Source organism: Mastigoproctus giganteus, chromosome 5 (assembly GCF_048544385.1).
Source record: "Mastigoproctus giganteus isolate SK-2022 chromosome 5, ASM4854438v1, whole genome shotgun sequence".
Lineage (NCBI taxonomy): Eukaryota > Metazoa > Arthropoda > Arachnida > Uropygi > Thelyphonidae > Mastigoproctus > Mastigoproctus giganteus.
In genome coordinates, this window is record NC_143579.1 from 124,481,529 (window position 1) to 124,506,957 (window position 25,429).

General features: G+C 39.6%; 1 protein-coding gene across 1 annotated transcript in view; it reads left to right on the forward strand.

The window, feature by feature from the left end:
* LOC150085683 (heat shock 70 kDa protein 12A-like) overlaps positions 1-25,429 on the forward strand; it is a 228,723-nt gene that overhangs the window by 31,042 nt on the left and 172,252 nt on the right. Inside the window, exon 2 of the mRNA XM_090374189.1 lies at positions 20,920-22,146. Within this exon, the coding sequence (XP_090230315.1) occupies positions 20,920-22,146 (1,227 nt within the window). The remainder of the gene's footprint in view (positions 1-20,919; positions 22,147-25,429) is intronic.

The following is a 25,429-nucleotide window of genomic DNA, read 5'->3' on the forward strand; positions in this document are numbered from 1 at the left end:
GCTTCTTGTACAGTAGTTGTGGATATTATCAATTCCTGGGGTTTGCCAGTTGTGGGTGTTCCTGATTGACTGTTTTACTTCTCGAATCTCCCATGCTCTCATCTCTTTCACATCCTTGGTTTTCTTCCGTTCTACTAGTATCCAGAAGGCTCGGCTGTTATGTCTTACCTCTCTGCTCCACATATTTCCCCAGAACTCCTCAATCGTCTTCTCGGGTTTTCTGCTTTCTCAACCTCTTCCAGTTTCCTGTAGAAGGCTCTTAGGTCCTCATCGAAGATTTGGTTGTTCATTTTCCTCTGGGATCTCTCTTTGTATTGGTGTAGTCTCTTGCTCAGTGCAAGGAGGTTCTGCTACAATGTGTTCAAGTATTTTTCTATTCTCTGATTTCTGGTCTCGTATTTTCTGTGGACGCTCTCTCTTCTTGAGGATGCTCTTCACCTTTACAATCAATTTCTTACCTCTATTACCCTGTTGGTACTGAGTCAACTGACTTATCTTGACTCTGAATTCTTCTATCTTCTGCTGAAGTCTTCTTTCCCAAGCTGGCAGTTCCTTCTGTTTTCAGTTCTTCTGTTGCTGGTCTCGTTTCTTCTCCATTAAACCTAGTGGCTGCTATGTGCTAGTGGCAGCACAGTATACGGCTCTGTGGATAGCCTCCAGCATTGCATCATTGTTGTCAAAGTAATGTGGTATTATTAGCTGATTGAGGTGGTCTGTTACTCTCCACAGGGTTTTATTTGGTCTCTGCTTAGGTGTCACACGGTTTCTTTTGGGGTCCATTCCTTCGAATTCTTTTGGTTCCTACCACTCATCTTCTATTCTGGATATCATGGCTTATTCTCTTTCCACTTCAGATACTCTGGGTTGTATTTCTTCTTACTGTTCCTCCTCTGGTTTCATATTGACCATATTCTTTGTTCTTGATCACTCACTTCCTGCTTGATCTTATCCAAGATGGCAGGAATGTTAAGTTCTTCATGACGATGGTCTTTCTTTGGTCCGCTAATCTCTGTTCGGTGACCTGAATATCCAGGTATCATTCCAACCACTTGGTAGGTAGTCACGACCTGTACATTGTCATATCAGTCTCTAGCCTAATTATTTCATAGTATGCTCGCATGATGTACATATTCATTTCGATGCTCCACTTCATTTATTGGCATCTTCCTTCCTGGGTAGTCACTAGTGCTGTTGCACTGGAAGCACTTCCAGTTGGTGGTCTGGATGGTCTAGCCATACAGGGGACACCGCCACTTGCTCCACTGTCTTACTCAGGAGACTGTCTCTAACTGTTTGAACCCCTCTTTCTAAGGCCTGAACGCGAGTGACTTTATTCTGCATCACACTCGATGCAGTATGATTAATATTTCTCTGCGACGTCATCCATGGAGGTGGACTTGTTTAGTTTTCGCTTATACCCAGTGGAGTGGCAGGGAGGGGATGGAAAGACTGTCCTTCCCCCACTGGGGGAGAGGGGAAAGATAGGACTGTGCAAGGGAGCATGGTTTGAGAGCTAAGATGGCCAGCAGGAAGCTGCAGTTGGCCTTCAGTATTGGTGCTCCTATTTGGGATATCATTCATGGGACCAGATCCCGTCCAGTTCAGTCAAGTCAGTGAAGTCCTGTGTTGATAAATGTCAAATCTGGTGGTTTGTCACTGTTGGTCAAGTCCTGTCCAGATAGTAGAGGTGACAATTTTGGGTTTCATATAAAGTGCAGTGATCAGGTTCCTTCAGGGCCAAGTTGCATCCGGGAATCGCAGTGTCTGCTAAGATTTCAGGAGTGAGGAAAAAAAAAAAAAAACTCTTTTCCTTATTCTTTGTGCCTTTGTTACAGAGGGTTGCTGGTCATTGTCAGGGTTGTTGGTTGTTGTCAGGGTTGCTGATCTAATGGCCAGTTCCGGTGGAATTTGCTGGTTCCAGCTATAGTCCAGTGACTTGCTCAGTTTGTGCTGTTAGCTGGTATTTCTTCCATTGCGCACTTCTTGTCATTTGTTATGCATGTTCAGTTGTTCCTGGTTGTCATGTGTAGGGTTCAGTTGTACTCCATTGCAGTGAGCATTCGTCTTCTTGCAAAGTGCTCTTGGACATAACAGGAGAAAGCCTGGTACTCTTTTGAATATAGGATCTTTGTTGTTAGGATATTGCAGAGGTCATCATAGACCTGGCAATCATATATTAGGTGTTGCCAGCTCTCCAGACGACCGCAGAAACAGTTAGGGTCCTCTTCAATTCCCAAAAGGAAAATTTTGGCATTGATGGCACCATGTTCGGTGAGCAGGTATGCCGCGTGGAGTACAGGTGGGAACCAGGTTGGGAACTTAGGATACACCCTGCCAATGTCAGGGTGTATCCTAAGTTCCCAACTTTCTGGTTATCTCCCCTGTGTGGGAGTTCATGCAGCTGTCTTGCCACACCTGCAGCAGTTGAGCATAGAGCCTCTTTTCGGTGGCACGGTTGTCTGTTACTCCTGGGGCATTGTCTATAGCGTAATCACCAATAAGCTGCCCAGAGGAGAAGTGATCACCACCACCAGGACCCGGCAGGGTGACCTCACCACGACTTGTCATGGTGAGGTCACCCTGCCGACACAATCTTTCAAAAACCAAAAAATCGGCCCTGCCGGCACAGCGGCAGATATGTGAGAGCAACAATAACTACAGCAACCAGTCAACTGAGCCCCTCTTTACACTTGAAGAACTCAGTGAGGCCGCCAGATGCATAAGAAACAGGAAATGCTCTGGCCTTGACTATATTGAACATGAAATACTTAGGAATACCATTGAATATGAGCTGCACCTTATCCTTACACTATAAAATAGATGCCTGGAAACAGGACTTTTTCCAACAGCATGGAAAACAGCTAATCTAAAATTAATTCAGAAAAATTCTAAAAATCCAGGAAACACTGAGGCCTAATGACCCACCGCACTGCTCCCAGTGGGAAGTAAACTGTTTGAAAGGCTACTTCATTCGAGAATTATGAAGCAGCAGGCCTCCACGCAGGTAACCAGTATGGCTTTAGACCATGGTTCTTAAACTGTTGATGCACTGGGGAATCTGCTCAGAATTGTGCAGGACTGCAGTCGAAAAAAATTTACAGCTCATCTCTGTTGACTTTGCAGGGGAATTTGACTCACTTTGGTGGCCAAGCGTCCTGATGAGTTTGCGGGAGGCTGGGGTGCCGCTCAAAGTCACAAAACTACCTAATGCAAAGAAGAGTGGAGTTCAATGTACATTGCCAAAGAATTACGAGAAGTACACAGAGGATGTCTTTTGGGGTCGCTCCTGTGGAACATTGTCCTTGAGGAGTTGCTGAAGATTGATCTGGAACCTGTGGGGACACTTGCCTTTGCTGATGACCTCGCATTGACAGTGGAGGTGGACTCCAGGGCCCAACTGGAAGCACTGGCAAATCAATCACTGCGGCAGCTACAGCAATGGGCGTCAAAGAATCAGCTGAGATTATCGCTGGGCAAAACCACGAATCCTCAAAGGAACCTTAAATCTTGACAGCCCCGCAAATCAAAAGCAGTAATGTAACTATCAAGTTCGTCAATCAGTACTTGGGTGTTATCTTGGATAACACCTAACATTCCAGCCACACTTGAAATACATAATAATACTGTCCAAGAAGAGCAGTACCCATTAAGAACCATCCTCCACCTCCTCTATTCAATCGTCTTTTTATTCATAGTAATAACTTGCTCAGACGTTTGCCCAGTTTGTTCAGAAGCCTTTCGTGTGGAAAATGTCAAAAGCTTTACTAAAATCTAATTAAGTATATGATTGTCAAATTTGTTTTTTGCATCCAGTTCCTTTGGATGCGAAATCGTAGTAGCGAATGAGATGGTCAGACAAGATATTCCCAAGAGAAATCCATGCTGTGATTTCCGTACAACTGCATTACTGTTTAAATGTGAAGTGTAACTCGAAAATAACGAGTCCACGTTGATTGTTGACTGAATATTCATGTGATGTGATGTGATTTTCTCTGTCTTCCTAAATATAGACATATTTTTACTTGGTATGGTTTTTGAATTTTTATTCATAGTTTCCCTGAAGGCAAAATTTTTATTCATAGTTTCCCCCCCCTCTTGTTATTTTTTTAACTCGTAGTAACTCTAGCGCAAGAAACAAATTGCTACTGACCCTACAAAGATTAGAATTGTTTCTAGTTTAATTTATTTATAAAACTTTCCCATGTGATCTAACGATTCTTATCGACTTCTAATGAAGAAAATAAAATTTCATTGTGCACTTGCTTTTAATATAGTCAAGAATAGACTGGGAAAGTTGTGAAGTCTTTGTTACTACCAGCGACCCAAGGAATGAACTTTTTGATGTGTAAACATCTTTGGCGGCAGCTACCAAATTTCAGACGGTAGTAAAATCAATTTGTAACAATTTTGCGCTGCGGAAATGATGTCATTTTACATCATTTCCGTTTCATAAAAAGAAAAATGGAGTCGGAAGAGATCGAAAGGATCAATGGAGGTGATCTTGGATGTGCTCATAAACCCGCATGTTGCGGAAAAAACGTTTATGATTCGGGGCATACCACTTATGTGGCTTTGGGCTAACCATTGCCACCCGTGGCAGAAACATTTTGGTAAACAGAGAAATGGATGTCTTGCAAAATTTGAAGTAAAGTAAAGCATTTAAATCAAGAGATCATGGGAGGTGATCTTGGATGTGCTCAGAGCTGGCACAAACCAGCTGTTTGCGAAAAAATGTTTATGATTCGGAGCATACCACTTAGGTGGCTTTGGGCTAACCATTGCCACCCATGGCAGAAACCTTTTGGTAACCAGAGAAATGGATATATTGAGGGCAGTGATCTTGGATGTGCTCACAGCTGGCATAAATCTGATCAGTTGAAGCGCATGTAATGTAGGCATTACAGTATCCATGCATATTACTTAAGTGGTTGTATATTTCAACCAGCTGGGCTGGTCAAGAATATTTGAATTGGTTCACGATTGAGAGATAACAGACTCCCAAATTACATGTATGAGTAGAATCTTTTACTTGTCACTTGCCATTCTCATTAAGTTACAGAAGTCCTCAAGTTTTCGCATTTATTTACAATTGGGTTGAGCATGGCGAGCTTTAGATCCTCATTCATATCACTGTTTGGATGATTGTAAAAGTTTGGAAAGGGGTCTTCTTCTCTCAGTCGCGTTACAAGGTTATGCAAGTCATTACTGCATGCTTTTTCAGGGTCACCGTCGTCATTGTCTTAACACATTGTCTTACATATTTCAATCATTTTGCGAATGTCCAAGTCTGATTCATACAATTTACGATCTGGTACGAGCTCTTCATTGTCGTAGATCTTGACATATTTCATCTGTGATAGTATCTTTGTTTCCTCATTGCAAAATGGAATGTGCAGCGTTACCATACTGTGCTTGTACTCGTTGAGATCCTGAGCCAGGTCATAGTTTTAATAGCATATTATGCATGGATACCGTAATTTCTTGCAGATCTCATTAGCACTGCATGTGTTATTTGCGACAAAGCATGACAGTGTAACATGATTCAACATGATATGCAATTGTAACAATACAAATACAGTACTTGTATTGTTGCAATCATACTATTCAACAAATGGCTATAATCAAATGGGTAATTTATCACTAACATTGATTCGGTAGAGTAAGTAGTGGGCGTAAGCATAAATTACATCGTTCATGATTTCGGTTCTAGCTGTTTGAAATTTAGTAGGTATCGTTCAAAGATGTTTACACATAATACATCTTTGGGGCGTACAGGGTACACATGCATTTTTTTTCTTTGAACCTGAAGGAGATGAGGCGATGGTCAGAAGGCATTAGTTCAAGCAGGCCGTAGATCTCAGTATTTTTAAAGATAACATAAAAAGTTTGGCATTCTCTAATAGGAAAGTTTACAATTTGGATAAAGTTGAGAGATACGAAGATTGTAGCGAAGGGATAGAGAAGAGTGCAGATGATTTTAAATTGCAAGAAGAAATTATCTACATTATAAATTTCATCATAATTCACAATCAGATTTCGGCAGAAAGTAAACAGAAATTATATTGAATCTAAACACCGAGAACTTGCATTAAGAATCTGCATCATGGTGTACTAATATGGAATAAAGAATCTGCATCATGGTGTACTAATATGGAATGTAATTAAAGACATAACTACTGTCAAGGGTAAAGGGAAAGGCTTATGATTTCTTAAGGATGACTGCAGTGGTCTTTGACAGTTTTTAAATTCTATGCAGTAGGATCGATTTATGATGTTACCAACAACAAATTCTAAATAGGAAGCATTCAGGGAAGTAATCAAAGAAGGTACTAGGCTTTTCATAGCGACGAAGAAAATGCTGTTTAATGCTTAGACCTAAATGGTTGTCAAATGAAAATTTGAGACGTGGCATTGGTGGAAAGTGAATGGGATACATATAAATTATCAGGTGATACAGAAGCCTATATAGGTGATTCTGTATTTTATTACTATGTGACACAGAGCGGAACAGGAAAAAATAACAAGTTGCAGTTAAAACAGGTTTAATGTTAAAATACGTACAGTATCAGTAATCCAAAAGAGCTTTCGGATAGCATGTTGCCCTTCATCAGTTTTGAACCGTTAATCTAAAGGTATTCCTAAACTTTTAGATTAATGGTTAAAAAAAACTGATGAAGGGCAACATACTGTCTGAAAGCTCTTTTGGATTACTGTTTACTGAACGTATTTTAACATTAAACCTGTCTTAACTGCAACTTGTTATTTTTATTTTCCCGTTTCGCTCTGCATCGCATAGTAAGAAAATATAGAATAATGAATCCAGAGCACGTGCAGGCCTTTTCAACTATATAGGTGATATAGTAGATATAAATTAGTCTGTAATTAAGTAGGTTAGGCAAGCTAAGGCAGATTATGAGGTGTCTGGCAAAGAATACCAAGAAAAGAAGCAAAGACGTTTATGCTTATATTAATAGTAGAAGGAAGGGGTTGAATCACATTGAGCCACTTGATGTCAATGGGTTAACTGTTAATGACCCTGCTCAGGTTGCTGACAAATTGAATAGATATTTTGCATCTACATTTACATATGGGGAATTTTTTATAGTAGGGGATGTCAGAAGTTTATCAAATTCTAACGAGGTGTTAAGTGACTTTTTGATAGGAAAGCGAAGAAGAAATTGCTGAAAGTGGACATAAAAAGGGCACTTGGGGGGTGAATAGAATCTATTCGATTATATAATGAGGTAAGCAGGAAAGTTTTCAAGCAAGTAAACAGTAAGAAGACCCTTAGCCATAATTATGAGAGCATCCTTGGATTCAGGGGAGGCCCTATGGACTGGAGAAGTGTGAATATATCCCCAATTCATAAAGAGAGATCAAAAGGCGACATGAGTAATTTGCAGACCTGTTAGCTTAACATCTGTTCCAGGGAAAATAATGGAGTCGCTGGTTAAAGAAGTAATGCAGGATCATTTGGACAGGCATTGCAATGTCTGGAGACTAGCGAGAAATTGCTGTCAGTGCATACAATTTCAATGTAATGTCCAGTCTGAGGAAAAAAAAAAAAAAAACGAAGTCATTTTTAATAAATGAAATATAACCCAGAAAGCTGAATTCCACACTGTGGAAGTATTCTACAAAGTAAATGGCAGTCAGACCATAGAAGTATTCTCATCAGTAAATTGTAGTCAGAAGGTGACCACAGATCTGTTGCAAACATCATTTTAAAAGCATTGTAATATGCTTAATTAGACGATGTTTCTAATGGACTTGTCAAGTACAGACTTAAAAGACCAATCAGTGATGAAATGCACAACCTGAAGCACTTATCCTCGTCAAGTACTCAGACTTGAAAGACCACTCAGGGAAGAACCTGTCCTCGAATACTCTGCCTTGAAAGATCATTCAGTGATGAAATGTGGGCTATTTGTACTAGTCCTCTAGTAGAGATGAACTGCCCTATTTGTAATAGTCCTCTTGAATCATTATCTAGCATTAAATGCTGCCAAAGCTCGTGCCAGCAGTACCAGGAACTGCATCACACAGCTGCCATTGGTGGCATAAAGATCCACTTTCCAGTAATCTAAAGATCGCCAAATGAAGCAGCTTACCTTAAGACATTGTGTTATAGGAACTGGTGACGCCTTGGAATTACACATTCCAGTTTGACACGACTGTCACCTTGGTTGAACCACTTCTTCCGTTTTGGTTGCCACAGCTACGAGAAACATTCTACATGTATCAGTTTCAGTCATGAAAAACTGGATTATGCTACGTCTGTTTTCACTCAAGAAAACTGGATGCGCCATGGAAGTACATTAGCATTAGTAGAGGCATTTGATGCAAGAAAGCAAGCTTATGCAGCATCAGCCAAAAAAAAAAAAACCCCCACTTCCACTTCACCCCTCTGTTCGTTCAAAATACCTGTCCAGCTGAGCCTTAAACTTATTTAGGCTATCAACCTCCACCACAAGGGATGGAAGTCTGTTCCACCAACCAACCACCCGCTGGCTAAAGGCAAATTTCCGCACGTCTATCCTACATCTGTCTTTCCTCAATTTGAATTTATGCCCTCTCAGGTGATTTTTCTGAGCTAGAGGAAGAATCCCATCAGCATTGAGCATGCTTAAACCATTCAAGGCCTTATACACCTCTATCAGATCACCTCGCTGGTGCCTAGTCTCCAGACACTGCAATTTGCAAAACTTAAGCCTTTCTTCGTAAGAGCACCCCTTTGTTCCATTCACTAATCTTGTTGCCCTTCTCTGTACTCGTTCCAGCATCTCTACATATTCTTGAAATGAGGCCTCCAGACCTGTATACAGTACTCTAGGTGTGGCCTGACCATTGCCTTATACAATGGAATAATCACCTCCTTAACCCTGCTGGAAAAATTCCTGTATATCATTGACAATACTCCATGAGCTACTCTTGCAGCCCGTCTGCACTGCTCAGAGAACTTCATATCTGCCTGCACAACCACCCCCAAGTCCCTTTCATTCTCTACCACTGTCAGTGTAGTACCACAGAGTTGATACGTTGCTCTGGGGTTGCTGTTTCCCATGTGTAGTACTTTACATTTGTCAATGTTAAACTTCATTTGCCACCTCTCAGCCCATCTGCTCAACCTTTCCAGATCCTGTTGTAGCAGCATAGTGTCAGTAGTGTCCTTGACAACCCTGCCAACCTTTGTATCGTCTGCAAACTTGGACATTAAGCTTGATATACCATCATCAATATCATTTATAAATACAGAAAACAATAATGGACCCAACACTGAGCCCTGAGGGACTCCACTAATAACATTAGTCCACGATGAGCAGTGTCCATTGATTACCACTCTCTGTCTTCTCCCCCTCAACCACCCCTTTATCTATAGCAGCAATTTGCCTCCAATGTCACACTGCTACAATTTGTGTAGCAGTCTTCCATGTGCAACAGTATCAAAAGCCTTTCTAAGATCCAAGTATATAATATCAAAGTTATTCCCTGCATACAGTTCTTTTGTGACTGCATCATAGTATCCAATCAAGTTGGTCAGGCAAGACTTCCCCTTAACAAAATCATGCTGTGTCTGAGCTATAACTGAAGTCTTGTCTAAATGATCCTGCAGTGCTTCTTTAACCAGTGCCTCCATTAATTTTCCTGGAACAGAAGTTAAGCTCACAGGTCTATAATTACTTGTGTCGGCCTTTGATCCTCCTTTGTGAATTGGGGTCACATTTGCACATTTCCAGTCTATGGGTACCTCCCCTGAGTCCAAGGAAGCTCTCATAATTATGGCTAAGGGTTTGCTTACTTCCTTTGCTGCCTCCTTTAATATAACTGGATAGATCCCATCCACCCCGGCTGCCTTTCTTGTGTTTATCTTCAACAGTTTCTCCTCCACTTTACTCCCAGTTATTTCAAGATTCTGTAGCTTACTGCTAGAGTTGAATACACCTCTGGCATTCCCCTTGCTGAATAACTCCTCATGTGTGAATGTCGATGCAAAATATTCATTTAGTTTGTTAGCTACCTGAGCAGGATCATCAACAGTTGACCCATCAATATCAAGTGGACCAATCTGATTCATCCCCTTCCTTCTAGAGTTTACATAAGTGAACTCTTTGCTGTTTTTCTTTGCATCCCTTGCCAAGGATTTCTCGTAATCTGCCTTCGCCTGCCTAACCTCCTTTGTAACTTGGTTGCATATCAACTTGTATCTATCATAGGCTTCTGTGTCATGTGTTAATTTGTAAGTATCCCATGCATTTTTCTTCTCTGCCATATGCCTCATTAGTTCATCTGACATCCATTTTGGCCTAAACTTTGAACAATATTTCTTAGTTGGTATGTAAAGCCTAGTAGCTTCCAAGATAAGTTCTTTGAATGCTTCCCATTTTGAATTTGCTGTTGGTAACATCATCAGTTGGTCCCACTGTATAGAATTTAAATACTGTCTCAGTCCATCGTAGTCGCCTTTACGGAAGCAATAACCCTTCCCTTTACCCCTAATGGTAGTTACCTCTTTGAGTAAATCCCACTTCAGCACACTGTGATCACTGCCACCTAGTGGTTCATTTATCTGCAGATTCTTAATGCACGAAGAATCACTGCTGATAATCAAATCAAGAGTATTACTCCCTCTAGTTGCCTCCCGAACATGCTGATGTAGAAAACAATCATCCAATAAATCCACAAAAGCCCTGCTAGTGCGTGAGTAACCAGCCCCCAAATTCCAGTCAATATCTGGGAAATTAAAATCTCCCATTATAAGACTCTCTGATTTACTGGCCCACTATTTCCCTGTACAGTTCCTTATTATACTCATCAGAGTCATTAGGCCTACTCTCAATTTTGATCTCCCAATGCTTATGTCACACCAAACTGACTCAACACTGCACTGTCCGGCGATGTCGACTGGCTTCACTTCCTTGGTTTTTATGTGTTTCTTAACTAATAGCATAACCCCTCCCCCCTTCCTATCCTGTCTTCCTTTCTGTAGACGTTGTACTCCCCAAATTGCAGTTCTGCATCCCTTATATCTGTGTGACACCACGTCTCTGATTCCCAACAATATCTGCCTTTGATGTTTTGAGCAATACCTCAAATTCATCAAATTTATTTACTAAACTCCTAGCATTGGTGTACACACAAGTATACCTGCACCTGTTTCTATTCTTAGCTACCCTAACACAACCCATGTGTTTACTTGTACCGCAATGGCTCCCAGCTGTCTCTGAAATACCATGCATCTTGTTTTTCAGGCTTCTACTCATTCTAATAGAAGCAGTGCAAGAATCTCTTTCACCTCTGCCAGTGGCTACTGTCAATCTATTGGTCTTTGTCTCCCCCCAAGCTAGCAGTTTTCCGACCCACCTAACACTGCCTCGATAGCATCAGCAAATATTCTTGCACCCTTTCTATTTAAGTGTATCCCATCCTTGTAGAAGCAATCTCTCCTGTTAACAAGTACAGTCCAGGCTGAAAAAAATTCTACCCCTTGAGCCTTGCACAATCTTTCCAGGGCCGAATTGATCGACAAGGCTCTCATCATATACTCCCTCCTATCGTGTCTGGGCAGAATTGCAGACACTTTCAAATTCAACCCTAATTCTCGGCTTTTGTAGGTACTTACATAGGTAATTTTATCAGCATTGTTCTTTCTTCATATGCAGCAGGATTCGTTGTCTCTTGAAAAGTACTGCAAAAGTTTGGAAAGCACCAAAGTCTGTCCTTGTCTTCAGTAGAAGGGCCTTATATTCAGAAGTCAGTGTTTGCATTCTGGATGCTCCATCAATCAATTCCTCTCGTAGATCCCGGTAGTCATGGCACCTATACAGAAGGTGTAGCCAGTCTTCTCTTTCTCCACAAGTACACAATGAACGTGCTGAAATACCTAAATCATTTAATTTTCAAAAGGACCCGAGTCCTGTAAGCAGGAACGCGGGTCTTTTTGAAAATTGAATAGAAGTTTGGTTGAAACCAGCTTGGCATACCCTTTCCACCGATCAATAAGAATAGTCACAATCGTTTCCTCTTCTCATTATAACCATCATCACAACGAATTTCTTTTGATATCTCCTCATATGGCTGTCTTTGCCGCAGATAGAAGCACATTGATGTGAATACTAAGATCAGAGCCAGCGGCAGCCATCCTGTTATTACCTGCAAGGCCTCGTTTGACACAATCCTACAGGCCATACTAAGTTGTAACAGCACTGTCCATTGAATTGAAAATATTTTCCTAACAATTGCCTTTTGCAATGTGCAATCTAGCCAGACATGTGCACCATAGCTTGCAATTGGCAAGAAGATATAGTCATAAAATAGATTCATTGCCTTGCCTTTTATCCCTCACTCCATCCTAGTTACATGGCTAATCATACCAACAAGTTTACAAATCTTCTCAGCGATGTAGTTGATGTGTGAGACGAACCATAACTGTCTATCAATCATAACGCCTAGGTATTTGATAGTTTTCACGCATTGTAGACTCACTCCACCTATCTGACACCAGCATTGTGGAATTCTCATAATAGACAGCCAAAAATTTTAACAACACATTTTTGCTCTTTTATGTTGAAACCATAAGCCTGTGCAATTTACACCAGGTACTCAGCTCCGACAATATGGTCGCTCCAGTAATTGGACCTCGAGTTATTGTCCACCAGCTAAACTAAGTCATCAGCATAAGCAATCATAAAAAACACTGTTATAGTCCAGTTTTAACCGATCGTTTAGGAGTAAATTTCACATTAATGGGTCATGGACTGACCCTTGTGGGCAGCCTCTTATAACTTGTCTGGTAATACTCCCACATGCTGATTTAACTGTAACTGTTTTGTCGCAGAAGTAATCTCTTATAACAGAGTAGATTTGTGGGGTACAATTTCCTTGATGTAATACTATAAGAACACTGTGCCAGTCGATGCTATCAAATGCCCCAGCGAAATCTACAAAGATACCTAGACAATATTTTGATCTGCATCAGTGTACAGATTCCACCAACTTTTCCAATGCATTATCAATCCCTTTCCCTGCTGTAAACCCATATTGGTTTTCAGACCACTCACAGTTTTCTTTAACACACTCCATAATTCTACCTGCTAGCATAAACGTCCCTTCAAAAATGGAATAGGATAACCTGAAGCTGCTCTTTCTTTTGGTCTCAATGGCAATTTCAGGCAGATCTACCAAGGAATCTCTACAGCTGCATCAAGACATCGGATAGGCATATTGTGGTGAGAGCCCCTTTCTCTAATGTCACCTGCCAGGTACACAAAGGGCGTCCTCAGGTCTTGGTGGCCCCTGCTGTGGAATATCATTATGGATGAATTCCTCAACTTTGGAACTGTACACAGCAAGCATATGCAGATGACTTGATCTGATGCTTGCTGCTAATTTGAGGGCCCAACTAGAATCAGCTGCAAACTGTGCACTTACACTGTTCAGAACTGGGCTTTGCACAATCATCTGTGCATTTCCCCAAAAAAATCTTATCGGTCCTACTTAAAGGTACCCTGAATCTTGCCAGACCTCTACAAATAAAGATTGAAGGAGACAGTAAAGTTCATAAACCAACTAAAACACTTTTCTGCCACGTCCTAATTGTCTGCACACCAAAATTAAAAATTTTACTGCACTGGTAGCTACTGTGACTAGAAGAGAGCAGTGCCTGGACACACCCCTCACTATTTTATAAAGCTGTCTTCGTTCCTGCAATTACCCATGCTTCAGCAATTTGGTTTTACAAGGCAACAACAGTGAACAAGCATAGATTAGAAACAATCCAAAGGTCCATCCTGCTAACCATCACCCTGAGCTTGCTGTATGGCTAGTACACGTGCCCTTCAAGTCCTCGCTGGAGTCCCCCCCCCCACTAGATCCGGAGGTCTCACACTGTGGCATGTTATACTGTTATACCACTTATCCAAAGGACGATCTTCCACTTTCATGGATTTTACAACTGAGCCTACCACCAGTCACAAAATTGAAAAAAGACACCTGCCAATTACCCACAGTAAGTTTGGCAAATAATATGGTCTACCTTCACCAAAGGGCATATAACAAGAAAATTCTTCCCACATATCAGCAAGACTTACCCCAAACCACTTATTTGGCTGTCCCCTGGCCTTTACATGACACACCAACTAACAGAACATGGCATGTTCAAAGAGAAATTAACCAGCTTTGGAATTAGACCCCACTCTGCCACTGTGGGGAAACAGAGCTAAGAGGACTCCATGATAAGCCATAATCAACCATACAAAATTGTAACTGGACCACGTGTCCACAAACAAAGCCCCACAGACCAACAAACAGGAACAAAATTGGTCTCAGACCTAATGATTATCCTGGACCACCAAATTGGACAATTATTTGGACACTGATACTGATTGACTACTCAGATTAGAAAACTTATGACCTTTCATGACATCCTCTCGTGACCTTTGAGCCAACTGAGAGAGAGAGGCAACATACCCTCTTTGGCTACAAAGGCAACTCAATGATGCGGATTTACCTGACTTGACTCTCACTGGACGTGACTTCAACTTGATTTGATGCAATTACAGAACGAGAAAGATCCAACTGGACTCAACTAACATCGCCCTGATTGCCGATTGCTGGTTGAATCGAAACAGCCACATGGAGACCTGTCCATGCACCCTTGCACGGACCCTTTTTCCTCCATCTGCTTCCCTCCTTTCACCTGATGGAGTCCTGTCTCCATTCTTCTTGAGGAGGCCTTCCCTTTCATTCCTATAGTTCTACCTTTTCCTCCCACTCTTTAATCTTGAACCCCTCACTCTACCTACACATTTTTTTTTTTTTTTTTTTTTTTTTTTGTTTTTTTAAGGTCCTCACCTCTGAAAGTTTAGGCAATTAGGTGGCAGGACCTGCCAGAGATTTGGGATTGCCTGGCTACCTCCCAGAGGTCAATGGTGGGCAATGTGGGGACACACCAGGGGCTCCATAGCAAAAAGGCAGATATACAGCACAACCGAACACTACACTTCACAAACAACACACAACTGATTCCTCTGGCTTTTACAGAGTACTGTATCACCACAGAGTAAATGGCTCAGATGTGGGAAACCACTGGAGTTGCTTCCCAACCAAATACTATGCCACTACAGTACAGTCTTTCATGCCATGCACATCCTAAGAAGCATTACTCTTTTAATGGAACAGCTTCCTAGCAAATACTTTTCAGCTTACATGCTAAAACCAAATTGGTGCACCATAAGTTACCATTGGGATAAATACACATTCATATAGCAAGTTCAGCACCTTACCTTTTATTCCCCAGCCAACCCTAGTGATTCGAGTAATCATCCCAATGAATTTTCTCACCTTTCCAGATAGATATTTAATGTGTGAATTGAAAGTTAATGACCTCTCACGCATAATGCCTATTTTAATTGCCTTGCCGATTTTAGGCTTCACCCATTCATTCTCACAACTGGAGGTCTTCTATCCAAAAAATGACCCTTGAACACCATTATCCTTGTTTTGGTTCTTGATACAGTCAGTTTATTTAAGCTACACCAGTTATTAAGTATAAGCAAAACTTGCTGTTACCGTTTCCAGTTGCACCTGTGAATTTCCTTCAATAAGCAGCACCACCTTATTTTTTTTTAATACCAGTTAAGTATAAGCAAAACTTGCCATGACCTGGTTTCTAGTTGCACCTGTGAATTTCCTTCATTTTTTTATAGCTGTTTGAAATTTAGTAGGTGTCATAAAAGATGTTTACACATAAAACATCTTTGGGGCATACAGGGTACACATGCGATTTTTTTTTTTTTAAACAAACCTGAAGGAGACGAGGCGATGGCCAGAAGGCATTAGTTCAAGCAGGCTGATCATCAGCATACGCCACCATCTCTGTATGCCCGAAGTCCCTATGCAACCAGTCCTCCAAAACTAGGTTCCACATTAGTTGTCCAAAAACCGATCCTTGTGGGCATCCCCTGGTCACCTCTCTTACAATGGAACCAATCGACGACTTAACAGCCACCGTACAGTGCGTGAAGTAGTCATTTACCACCCTAAAGATCTTAGTTGATCAGCCTGCAAGTTGCAACATCATAAGAACCCTGTTCCATTGAATGGAGTCAAAAGCTCCCTCAAAGTCAATGAAAAATCCAAGCACATACTGTTTGAGCATAATATATAGTTCCGCACTGCTCAAAGCTCATCTGCTCCATGACCTCGAGTAAACCCACATGGTCTGTCAGATCAGCATAAGTTTTTTTTAGTATAATCAGTGATCTGTTTCGCCAGCATTCTTTCAAACACCTTTCCTAATCTAGGGAGGAGGGCAATAGGCCGATAAGATCGTGGATCATTTTTTGGTCTAGATGGTCCCTTCAGTATCAGGTTTAATAAGGCATTCTTCAATGGTGATGGAAAGACCCCTTCGTGCAGGCAGCTATTAAAGACTACAAGAAATATCCCCGGTATCACCCTATGAACCCATTTAATGACCTCTCCTTCAATGAGGTCCACTCCTGAGCATTTATTGTTCCTTATGCACTGCACTGCAACACAGTTCAATCAGATTAAAGGGGTCCTCATCATGTACCCCAGCATAAGCATGATTCGACCTTTTCATCTATGTGTGCTCCTCATAATTTTGCTCAAAGGCAGTATCCCTAATCAGATGATCCAGAATTGCAGACATCCTTTCCTTGTCAACACCTCCAGTAGAATAGCTGTATATCCATTGTATATTTTAGTCTTGCCAGTACATAGCTTATATACAATTCCCCATGGGTTCTCATTGCCCACTGATCTAACCAACATTCTCCAGGCAGTTAATTTTGATTTAGATATCATACGACGTATGCACTCCATATCCTCTGATGCTCTACTTTAAGTACGTTAACTTCCTCCTCCCCATTGTTACGTCGACTCCTTTGGTACCTTTTCTGCGCTTTATGAACTGCTTCTAAAGTTAGTGTAACTCACCAGACTACCGTTTAACTGAAAATATATTTCTTTTGCTTCATAGATGTGCAGGAAGTCTTTAAGAGATAGTGCTGAAGTAAATTTACTGCATTCTTTCCGGACATCTGACCGAATGCCCCACTGCCCAGATTCCCAAGTCGGACATGAATATGTTCGTCAAACCTATCCCACTTTGCATATTTGATAGCAAATCACTCTAACTGTTCCTGAGGCAGAGCTAGTTTCATCATGTATCTGACAGAAAATATAATGGCCGATGATCAGAGCAGACCCAATCTGCTCTTAATTGCCAATCATCCACAATACCAGCAGTACTTACATTACAGATTGTCAGATCAATATTTGATTCTCCATTAACAGTGAAAAAAGTACTATCTGGACCTGTTAGGTTTTGTATAAGCAATTCACAAAAAGCCAAGAATTAATATTGGTAAAGGCCGCATGGTGCATTCTATGCATTTCCCTCGCCCAAAGGTACTGTCCAGATGTCCTTTGAATTTCCCCAAACTGTCAGCCTCTACCACCCATATAGGCAACTTATTTCAGTAATTTATAACTTGCTGGCTAAAATAAAACTTCCTGCAGACCAATCTAAACATCTCCCCCCGTAACTTGAATTTATGTCCCCTAGTTCTAGCATCATTTATAATCTTGAAAATTTCATCCTCATTCATTTTACTGATGCCTCTCAGAGCCTTAAAACCCAATCAAATCTCTAAGGTGTCTAGTTTCCGCTGTGCAACCCACATATTCGAAGTCTTTCTTCATAAGGATGCCCTTTTGCCGATCTCACTAGGCGAGTTACCCTTCTTTGCACCCTTTCAAGAAGCTCGATGTCTTTCTTTAGGTGCTGTCTCCATACATGAACACAGTATTCCAAGTGTGGTCTAACAAAAGCCTTATATAATAGGATTATCACATCCCTATCTCTACTTGCAAAAGTTTGATAGATCATCAATAGAACACCATGGGCCTTCCTTGCAACCTGTTTACAATGCTCAGAGAATTTCATGTCTGACCGTATTGTAACACCCAAGTCCCTTTCCTCCAGTACTGGGTTTAGTTGAACTCCACCAAGTGAATAAGTTATTTTGGGATTACTGTTTCCCAGGTGGAATACCTTAACTTTGTTGGATTAAAGCATATCTGCCATTTTTCTGACCATTCCTCAAGGCTATCTGGGTCTATCTGAAGAAGCTCAGCTTGACAGTGATCATTAATTACTCTACCAATTTTAACATCTGCAAATTTAGACATCACATCCTCTATCCCTTCATCAATGTCGCTTATGAAAATTAAAAACAACAGTGGTCCCAATACTGATCCTTGGGGAACCCCACTTCTTACATCAACCCAATCTGAGAAATAGCCATTTATTACAACCCTCTGCCTCCTGCCCTGATGCCATCCTGCTATCCATCTAAGGATTTTCCCAGTGATTCCAACCTGTTCCAGCTTATAAAGCAACCGCTCTTGTGGGACTGAGTCAAAAGCTCTGCTGAAATCTAAATAAATAATGTCGAATTTATTCCGAAAATCCAGCTCATGAGTTCCCCTTTCAAAAAAGCGAAGCAGATTTGTTAAACATGATTTTCCCTTTACAAAACCATGCAGAGTATCCTTGAGAATTTCAATTCTATCCAAATGATCCTGAGTTCCACCCTTGATCATTGCCTCCATGATTTTCCCTCTGAAGTCAGACTGACAGGTTGACAATTTTCCACTTCACTCGTGGAACCACCCTTATGTATGGGAGATACATTGGCACTTTTCCAATCCAACAGAATTTCCCCAGAGTCTAGTGATGCTCGCATAATTAGCCTCAATGGTTCAATGCACTCACTTGCTGCCTCCCTTAAGATTATAGGGTATATTCCATCAACTCCAGGAGCCTTACTGGCCTGTAGGCTTGAAAGTTTTTTTCATTAAATAATCTTGCGAAATTTCAATATCATTAATTACATATTTTTTAACTTTGCTCCCACAATTTCCCATTGCCACAAAAGGTTTTTCATCAGTAAATATCGATGCAAAATAACTTGTTCATCTGCAATGGCGGCTGGTATATTTAATACTATCCCCTTTCCCTTACGTAAGGTCCGATCTGGTTTGTCCTGCTCTTCTTAGCATTTATATATGTGAAGAATTCCTTATCCCTCCTCTTTGCTCTGTTTGCTAGTGATTTCTCATAAACTTCCTTTGCCTGTTGAACCTTTTCTGTGGCTCTATTACAGATCATCTTGTAGCTGTTATAGGCTTCAGTACTTTTTATTGCTCTGTAACTTTTCCATGCCACCTTTTTCTGCTCAAGTAATGTGGCAACGTCACTATTCATCCAACTTTGGAACTCTCCTCGTGGAGTATATTTTTAATGGTAAATACGCATTCAAAGCGTCTGTGATTAATGTTTTAAAAGCATACCACAGTTCAATTGTATTCATTCTCTCCGCGATATCTACCCAGTTAATAGAGGCCATGTAGTACCTTTTAGGCATCATAATTTCCTTTTCTGAAATTATAACCCATTTCTTTGCCTTTTACTACTGCTATCTCTCTCAATTCTTCATCCACCGTAGAACTCCGTGATCACTTCCTGCTACTGGTTTCTCTATTGTCAGCCCTTATGTTATCTGATTATGGGTGATGATGAGGTCTAGAATATTCTTTTCTCTAGTACTTTCCCTGACATGTTGATACAAATAACAGTCATCTAGTTGATTTAAAAATTTTGTTCCCCATGTCGAGTTTCCTTCCCATTTACTCCAATCAATTAGAGGCAAATTGAAATCACCCATAATAAGACATTGACGCTTACTTGCCCATTCCATTTGCATGTAGAGTCTTTCGTCATAATCTTCGCAATCACCTGGTCTGTAGATTATTCCTACTCGCATTATACCTTGGTTTCCAACTATCTCACACCATACAGATTCTATACTAGTACGTGAATACTAGCATCTTGTACAGGAACCAGCACAAAATTATTTGAAGCACTTTACGTACAGTAGACCAAGGAAGGTTCAAGTCTCCCGACACACCTCTGGCACTGCTGACTGGTAGTGTTTCACATTCTGACCATTGCAACCGCCACTTCATCCACTACCTCCGTTCCGATACGTGGTCATTCCCTGCCCAGAATTACACCTAACTCCCTGGTTGCTTCAAATTTCTTTATTAGTTTTTGAAGCCCCACTGACAGCAAAAGTCTTTTACGCAAACCTTTAATTCAAGTAGTGCTGCATTCGCGTTACTATTATTCTGATAGAACAGTTTTACTAAAAGAGCACGTTCCTTTTTTGTAAGAACTATAATGGTTATTGACAGTGACCTTTCTGCTTTTATCTAACAGGATGTCATTTGTGTAAGGAGCATGTCTTGAAGTAAATGACAACTTTTACATATGTGCGCTGCCGTTTTTTCAATGGTGTCAAAAATTTGAACTAATTTTTTTTCTTCCACAGATCGCTTCCCCATACTCTAAATGATATACCCACCGATTTTCACAATGTTAACTCTAACCATTTTGACACTAAGGTTTCCTGAATAGGGAAACTTATTTTATAACCACCCGGTACATGATATGCCTGTGTTTGTGACAGTGCATCATTCCTGAACAATACTTGTTCTTTGTAGAACATTAGCCTTCTTTCATCAAAAATCTGATTACATACTGTTCAGAATTCATACTAACTTCTGTAAAATGTAAGAATGAGAGAAATTTGGATTAATATTGCAAAAATGACCATGTTTCACATTGTTGTTCCCAAGGAAAAATAAATTCCAGGTCAAATTTGAACTTCCTCCCCTCATAATTTTAGATATTATTTTATTACTAACCTAATTTTTAATTATGGCCAAAAACTTTTTTTACCAGTATAGTGAAATATTGTTCAGATGAATCAAAAGAAAATGCATAATGCCCTACTGAAACAAATAATAGTAATAATTTTTATTTTCTAGTGTCTAATGTTAATCAAAAGGATAATAGTGACCGAGGTCTACTGAAGTCCATAATTAGTCAGGAATGCCAGCATGGAACAGTATTTGGAGTTCTTCATACAGTGAAGGATATTAATAAAACATATTCTTCATATGAGGTTTCTTCATTGTTACAGAAAAAAGGACTGCCTCATTGCATACATCACACTATTGGCTTTGTTGACAAACTTGGAATTGATTGCCAACCAGTGAATCAGAAGAGAGCTCATGACAGTCAGTTTCCTCAAAAAGCTATAAGCCATTATGATGGACAAGATTGGTCTTCTAAGGAAATTGTTGTTTCTGATATTACAGATGTCTTCCAGACTGTGTTGACTGTCAAAGAGACATCAGACAACCAGTCAGAAAAGCTGGATAGTTTTGTGTCACATCTACCTGTGAGAAATATCAATCCTAATAGCTCAATGACTACTGTTCGTAACATTTCTCCTGATGAAAGCAGAAGCATGATTAGTCATAAGAGTACTGACTCTTGCAGTCATCCAGGGAAGTCTAAATGTTCACCAGAACTTCATAGTCCTAAATTAGTGAAAGATGTTGTGAAGAAAATGGCTAGCCAACCAAGTGGCACATTTATTTCCAAAATTCCTATATCTTTTACGGAAGAGTGGAATGGTGGTAATGGTTCCACAGATAATCAGTCATCAAATGTTATAGAAGCCACAAAAGCAATTGGAAAGATTGACAAAACATTTGAAGTGGAAACAGATTATTCATCCACAGAGATCTCGCCATTATTGAGATTGCAGAACAGACAATTACAAAAAACAGAGAGTCAACAATGGCAGAAAATATTACCACCACAGAAAACTTGTAGCACTGCCCATGAAACCCAAAATGACAACCTCATTGAGGAATTGGTTTTATCGTCATATAGTAATCTCTCTGCTAGATCCAAAGAGAACCCTGGATTATCTAAGAATCAGGCAGTGTACAAAAGCAAATCCTTTTCTCCAAAAGTGATTCCTAATCTTCATAAATGTACTAAATCTACCAAATATTCATCTATTACTGAAGAAATTAATATGAAGAATGAAACAGATGTTACTGTTAGTAATGTCTATACACATATGCCATCTTATCCTGCTCCTCCAAAACCCCCAAGAAACTTTGAATTACCTACCCATCCACACCAACATAATACTTCAGATAACCATGAAAATCAAAACAGTGAGCCATTAACTCTCGGTAAGATTTTTAAGTTTTTCTAAACTTAGATTATATAAACATTTCAAAATTGCTAAAAATGTTTTGGTTACTTTTTTGTGTTATGAAGTAAAATAAATTTGATCAAGTAATACAGTTATTTTACATACGACCAATATATTTTAGTATTAGCCATACAGTGCAAGAAGGCATGTGTGGATTTTGCTGCACCAGTCAAAAAAAATTAATTAAAAAAAAATAATAATAATAAATTTGTAATGAAATAAAACAAACCACTTATTTGATTTCCTCCTTATGAAAGGTCAGCTGGATAGGCATCCAGCTGACCTTTGATTTTCCCCCAGCTGCCAGCCCCACCCATAGAGCAACTTATTTCAGTGAAAGAAAACTTCCTGCAATCAAGTCTAAACCTCTTCCCTAATAATTTGAATTTATGTCCCCCATTTATAACAATGAAGATTTCACTCTCATTCAATTTTCTTTATCCTCTCAGAGCCTTATGCACCTCATTTAGGCCTCCTCTAGGATGCGTAGTTACTAAGCTGTGTAGCTCATATATTCAAAATCTTTCTTCATATGGGCACCCTTTTGCTGATCTCAAAAGATGCTTTGTCCATCTTTTGGACCCCCTTAAGTTTTTGATGTCTCTTTTTAGAAATCAATAACTGTAAGTGGGTTTAAGAAAGAAAAAGTTTATAATCCCATTGTAATGGGTTTATAAACTCTTGCTGAATTGTGAGTGAGTTAAGCTAAAGTTTATTATCCTGTTGTTTAAGAATTATAAGTACTTCTATAATAAGAATAGGAAAGAATAGAATAAGAAATTTTATAATAAGAATAGAATGAGAAATTCTATAGTAAGAATAAATTAGAAATTCTATAGTAAGAATAGAAAAGAATAGAATATGAAATTCTATAGTAAGAATAATTATTGTACTTCTCTAATAATAATAACAGTATAAGAATTGTAAGTGGATTTATAAATCCATTTATAGTTGTTATACAGTGGGATTATAAACTTTTGAAAAGTTTTTTTTTTTTTTTTTTCCATTTTCAACTGAAGTTCACTTGTCTGAACAGGTGCGGTGGAGCAGTCATTCTCAGCCAAAATTGTCAGTGTTACTAGATGACATGGTTGGATTTCAATGAATTTTACACTTCACTGAATAAATCCAATTTTTGTTCCCACCTTTTTGAATACTGTACTCTGTATCTATAGAGCTTTTTTCCTTTTTCGCCTTTGGACGTGCTAGTTGCATAGTATTGCAGTAATATTGGCTTCTCACTCAGTAAATTTTTAAATATTAATGATACAAATCCAGAGATACAAACATGAATCAAGTTATTAAAAAGAAGTTCATTTAAACTTTTATTTAGTAACTTGATAACTACTTTAATAATTTCTTTATTACCACACTTCACATGGATAATCATGTGAAATGTGGTAATAATTTCATTGTTATTAATATTATTAGTGGCAAGATGATGCAAAGAAGGCTTAGCATTGCATTAGACAAAAAAAAAAGAATCCACTTCATGTAATTATCTGTTCTAATAATTTCTCCAATTCTCCTTTAAATTTATTCACACCATCCCCCTCCACAATACCTGGTAGATTTATTTATTTAGCGTATGGCACAGAACATATTGCAATCAGTAAAAAAAAAGATCACAACTGTATGTCTAAATTATAAATATATTCAATTAAGTCTGATGCTAGTAGAAATAAATCTCTTCGGCTCCCTCTGTAGGCCTTCGAGACACATTCTTGTGTAATATGTTTGATAGTTTGGCTTTCAGCACTGCAATCACACTGTGAGCAAGATATTTTATTCTTCTTGTAAAGGAAATGTGCACAAATTTCATGATTAGATTGTATTTGGTTTAATGTTACAAGGCAAGTTGAATTCAGCTGGTTTTTCTGTTATGCATATTACTATACTCTGAAGGCAGGAACAGGTTCCATTTATGTGACCATGGTTCACTCATTTTAAAGTTGTCAGCTGTTATATTCCCAGCTGTTCTAATGGGAGGATGTCTGGAGCAAAGTCTGTTTGTATTTAACCAGCAATATCTCCGTGGATAGGCAGTTGCAAGTTTTCATATATCTTATGATGTTCCTTAACCAATACGTTGGATCTATGCAGCCTACGTGGAGGAATACGACTTAGAACAGGAAGCCATTGAGTTGGCATGGACTTGATTGTTCCTGAGATTAAATGCATGGTATTATTCAGTTGTACATTGATCATTTTAACATTTGGGCTATTCAACCAGACAGGGGCACAGTATTCAGCTCCAGAGTAGACAAGTTCAGTGGCCAAGCAGCAAAGAGTCGTTGCTCTGGAACCCCATGTTGTACCATATAGTTTCTGGAGGATGTTATTTTGGGTTTTCAGTTCTGTGGCAGTCTTTAACAGATGTGTTTTAAAAGACAAAGTTCTATAAAGTGTTACACCCAGGTACTTAAGTTTGTTATGTTGTAGGAGAGAATTATCAAGGTACACTCTTAGATCTGTGGCAGCCATTTTATTGTTAACAAGCAACCTCTGTTTTCATGCTAGATTGGAGCCTCCATTTACAAAAGTAAATGGAGGCTCCAACCTAGTTAAGTCGTTTGTATTTCTTCTGTTTTTTGTATGGATGTATAACTCCAACCTATTTAAGTTGTTTGTAAGTATTTCTTCCATTTTTTTGTATGGATGTATATCTTGTAGCTAATGCCTAGTCATCAGCAAATCCCAATTTTCTTGACCTCGTCTGAAGCATGTCAGTAATATACAGATGGAATAAAAATAGGGCTGGTACTGAACTCTGAGGTAGTCTGTTATTAAGTTTGTTTTGCCTACTTATTGCGCTACCTGTAATGACTCTAAATGGTCTATTTTTCAATATGTTATCTATAAGTTGAGCTGTGATCTTGCAGGGTATTGGAGTAATTTGTAGATCACTCCCTCTCTTCAAACAGTATCATATGTAGCCATGAGGTCAATGAATGCATTGGATGTTTTAAGACATCATTGGAAATCTGCTTCTATGAAGGTTAGTAGGGGAAACGATGTGATTGGTATGGCTTCATTGAGGCCTTAAGCCTGCTAGCTCAATAGGTATTTTTTCTAATATTTTTGGGCCAATTCTGTTCAGAAGGTGCCATTCCAGCAGTTTGTAGCACACACTTAATGAGTTGATAGCTCTCTGGCCTATCATTAGGCTTGCCTAGCTTCAAAATAGCAATAAATTTTGTTAGTTTGAATAGGTGGGGTAGTTTACCTGTCTGAAAGACTTTAGTAGTAAACTGAGACAG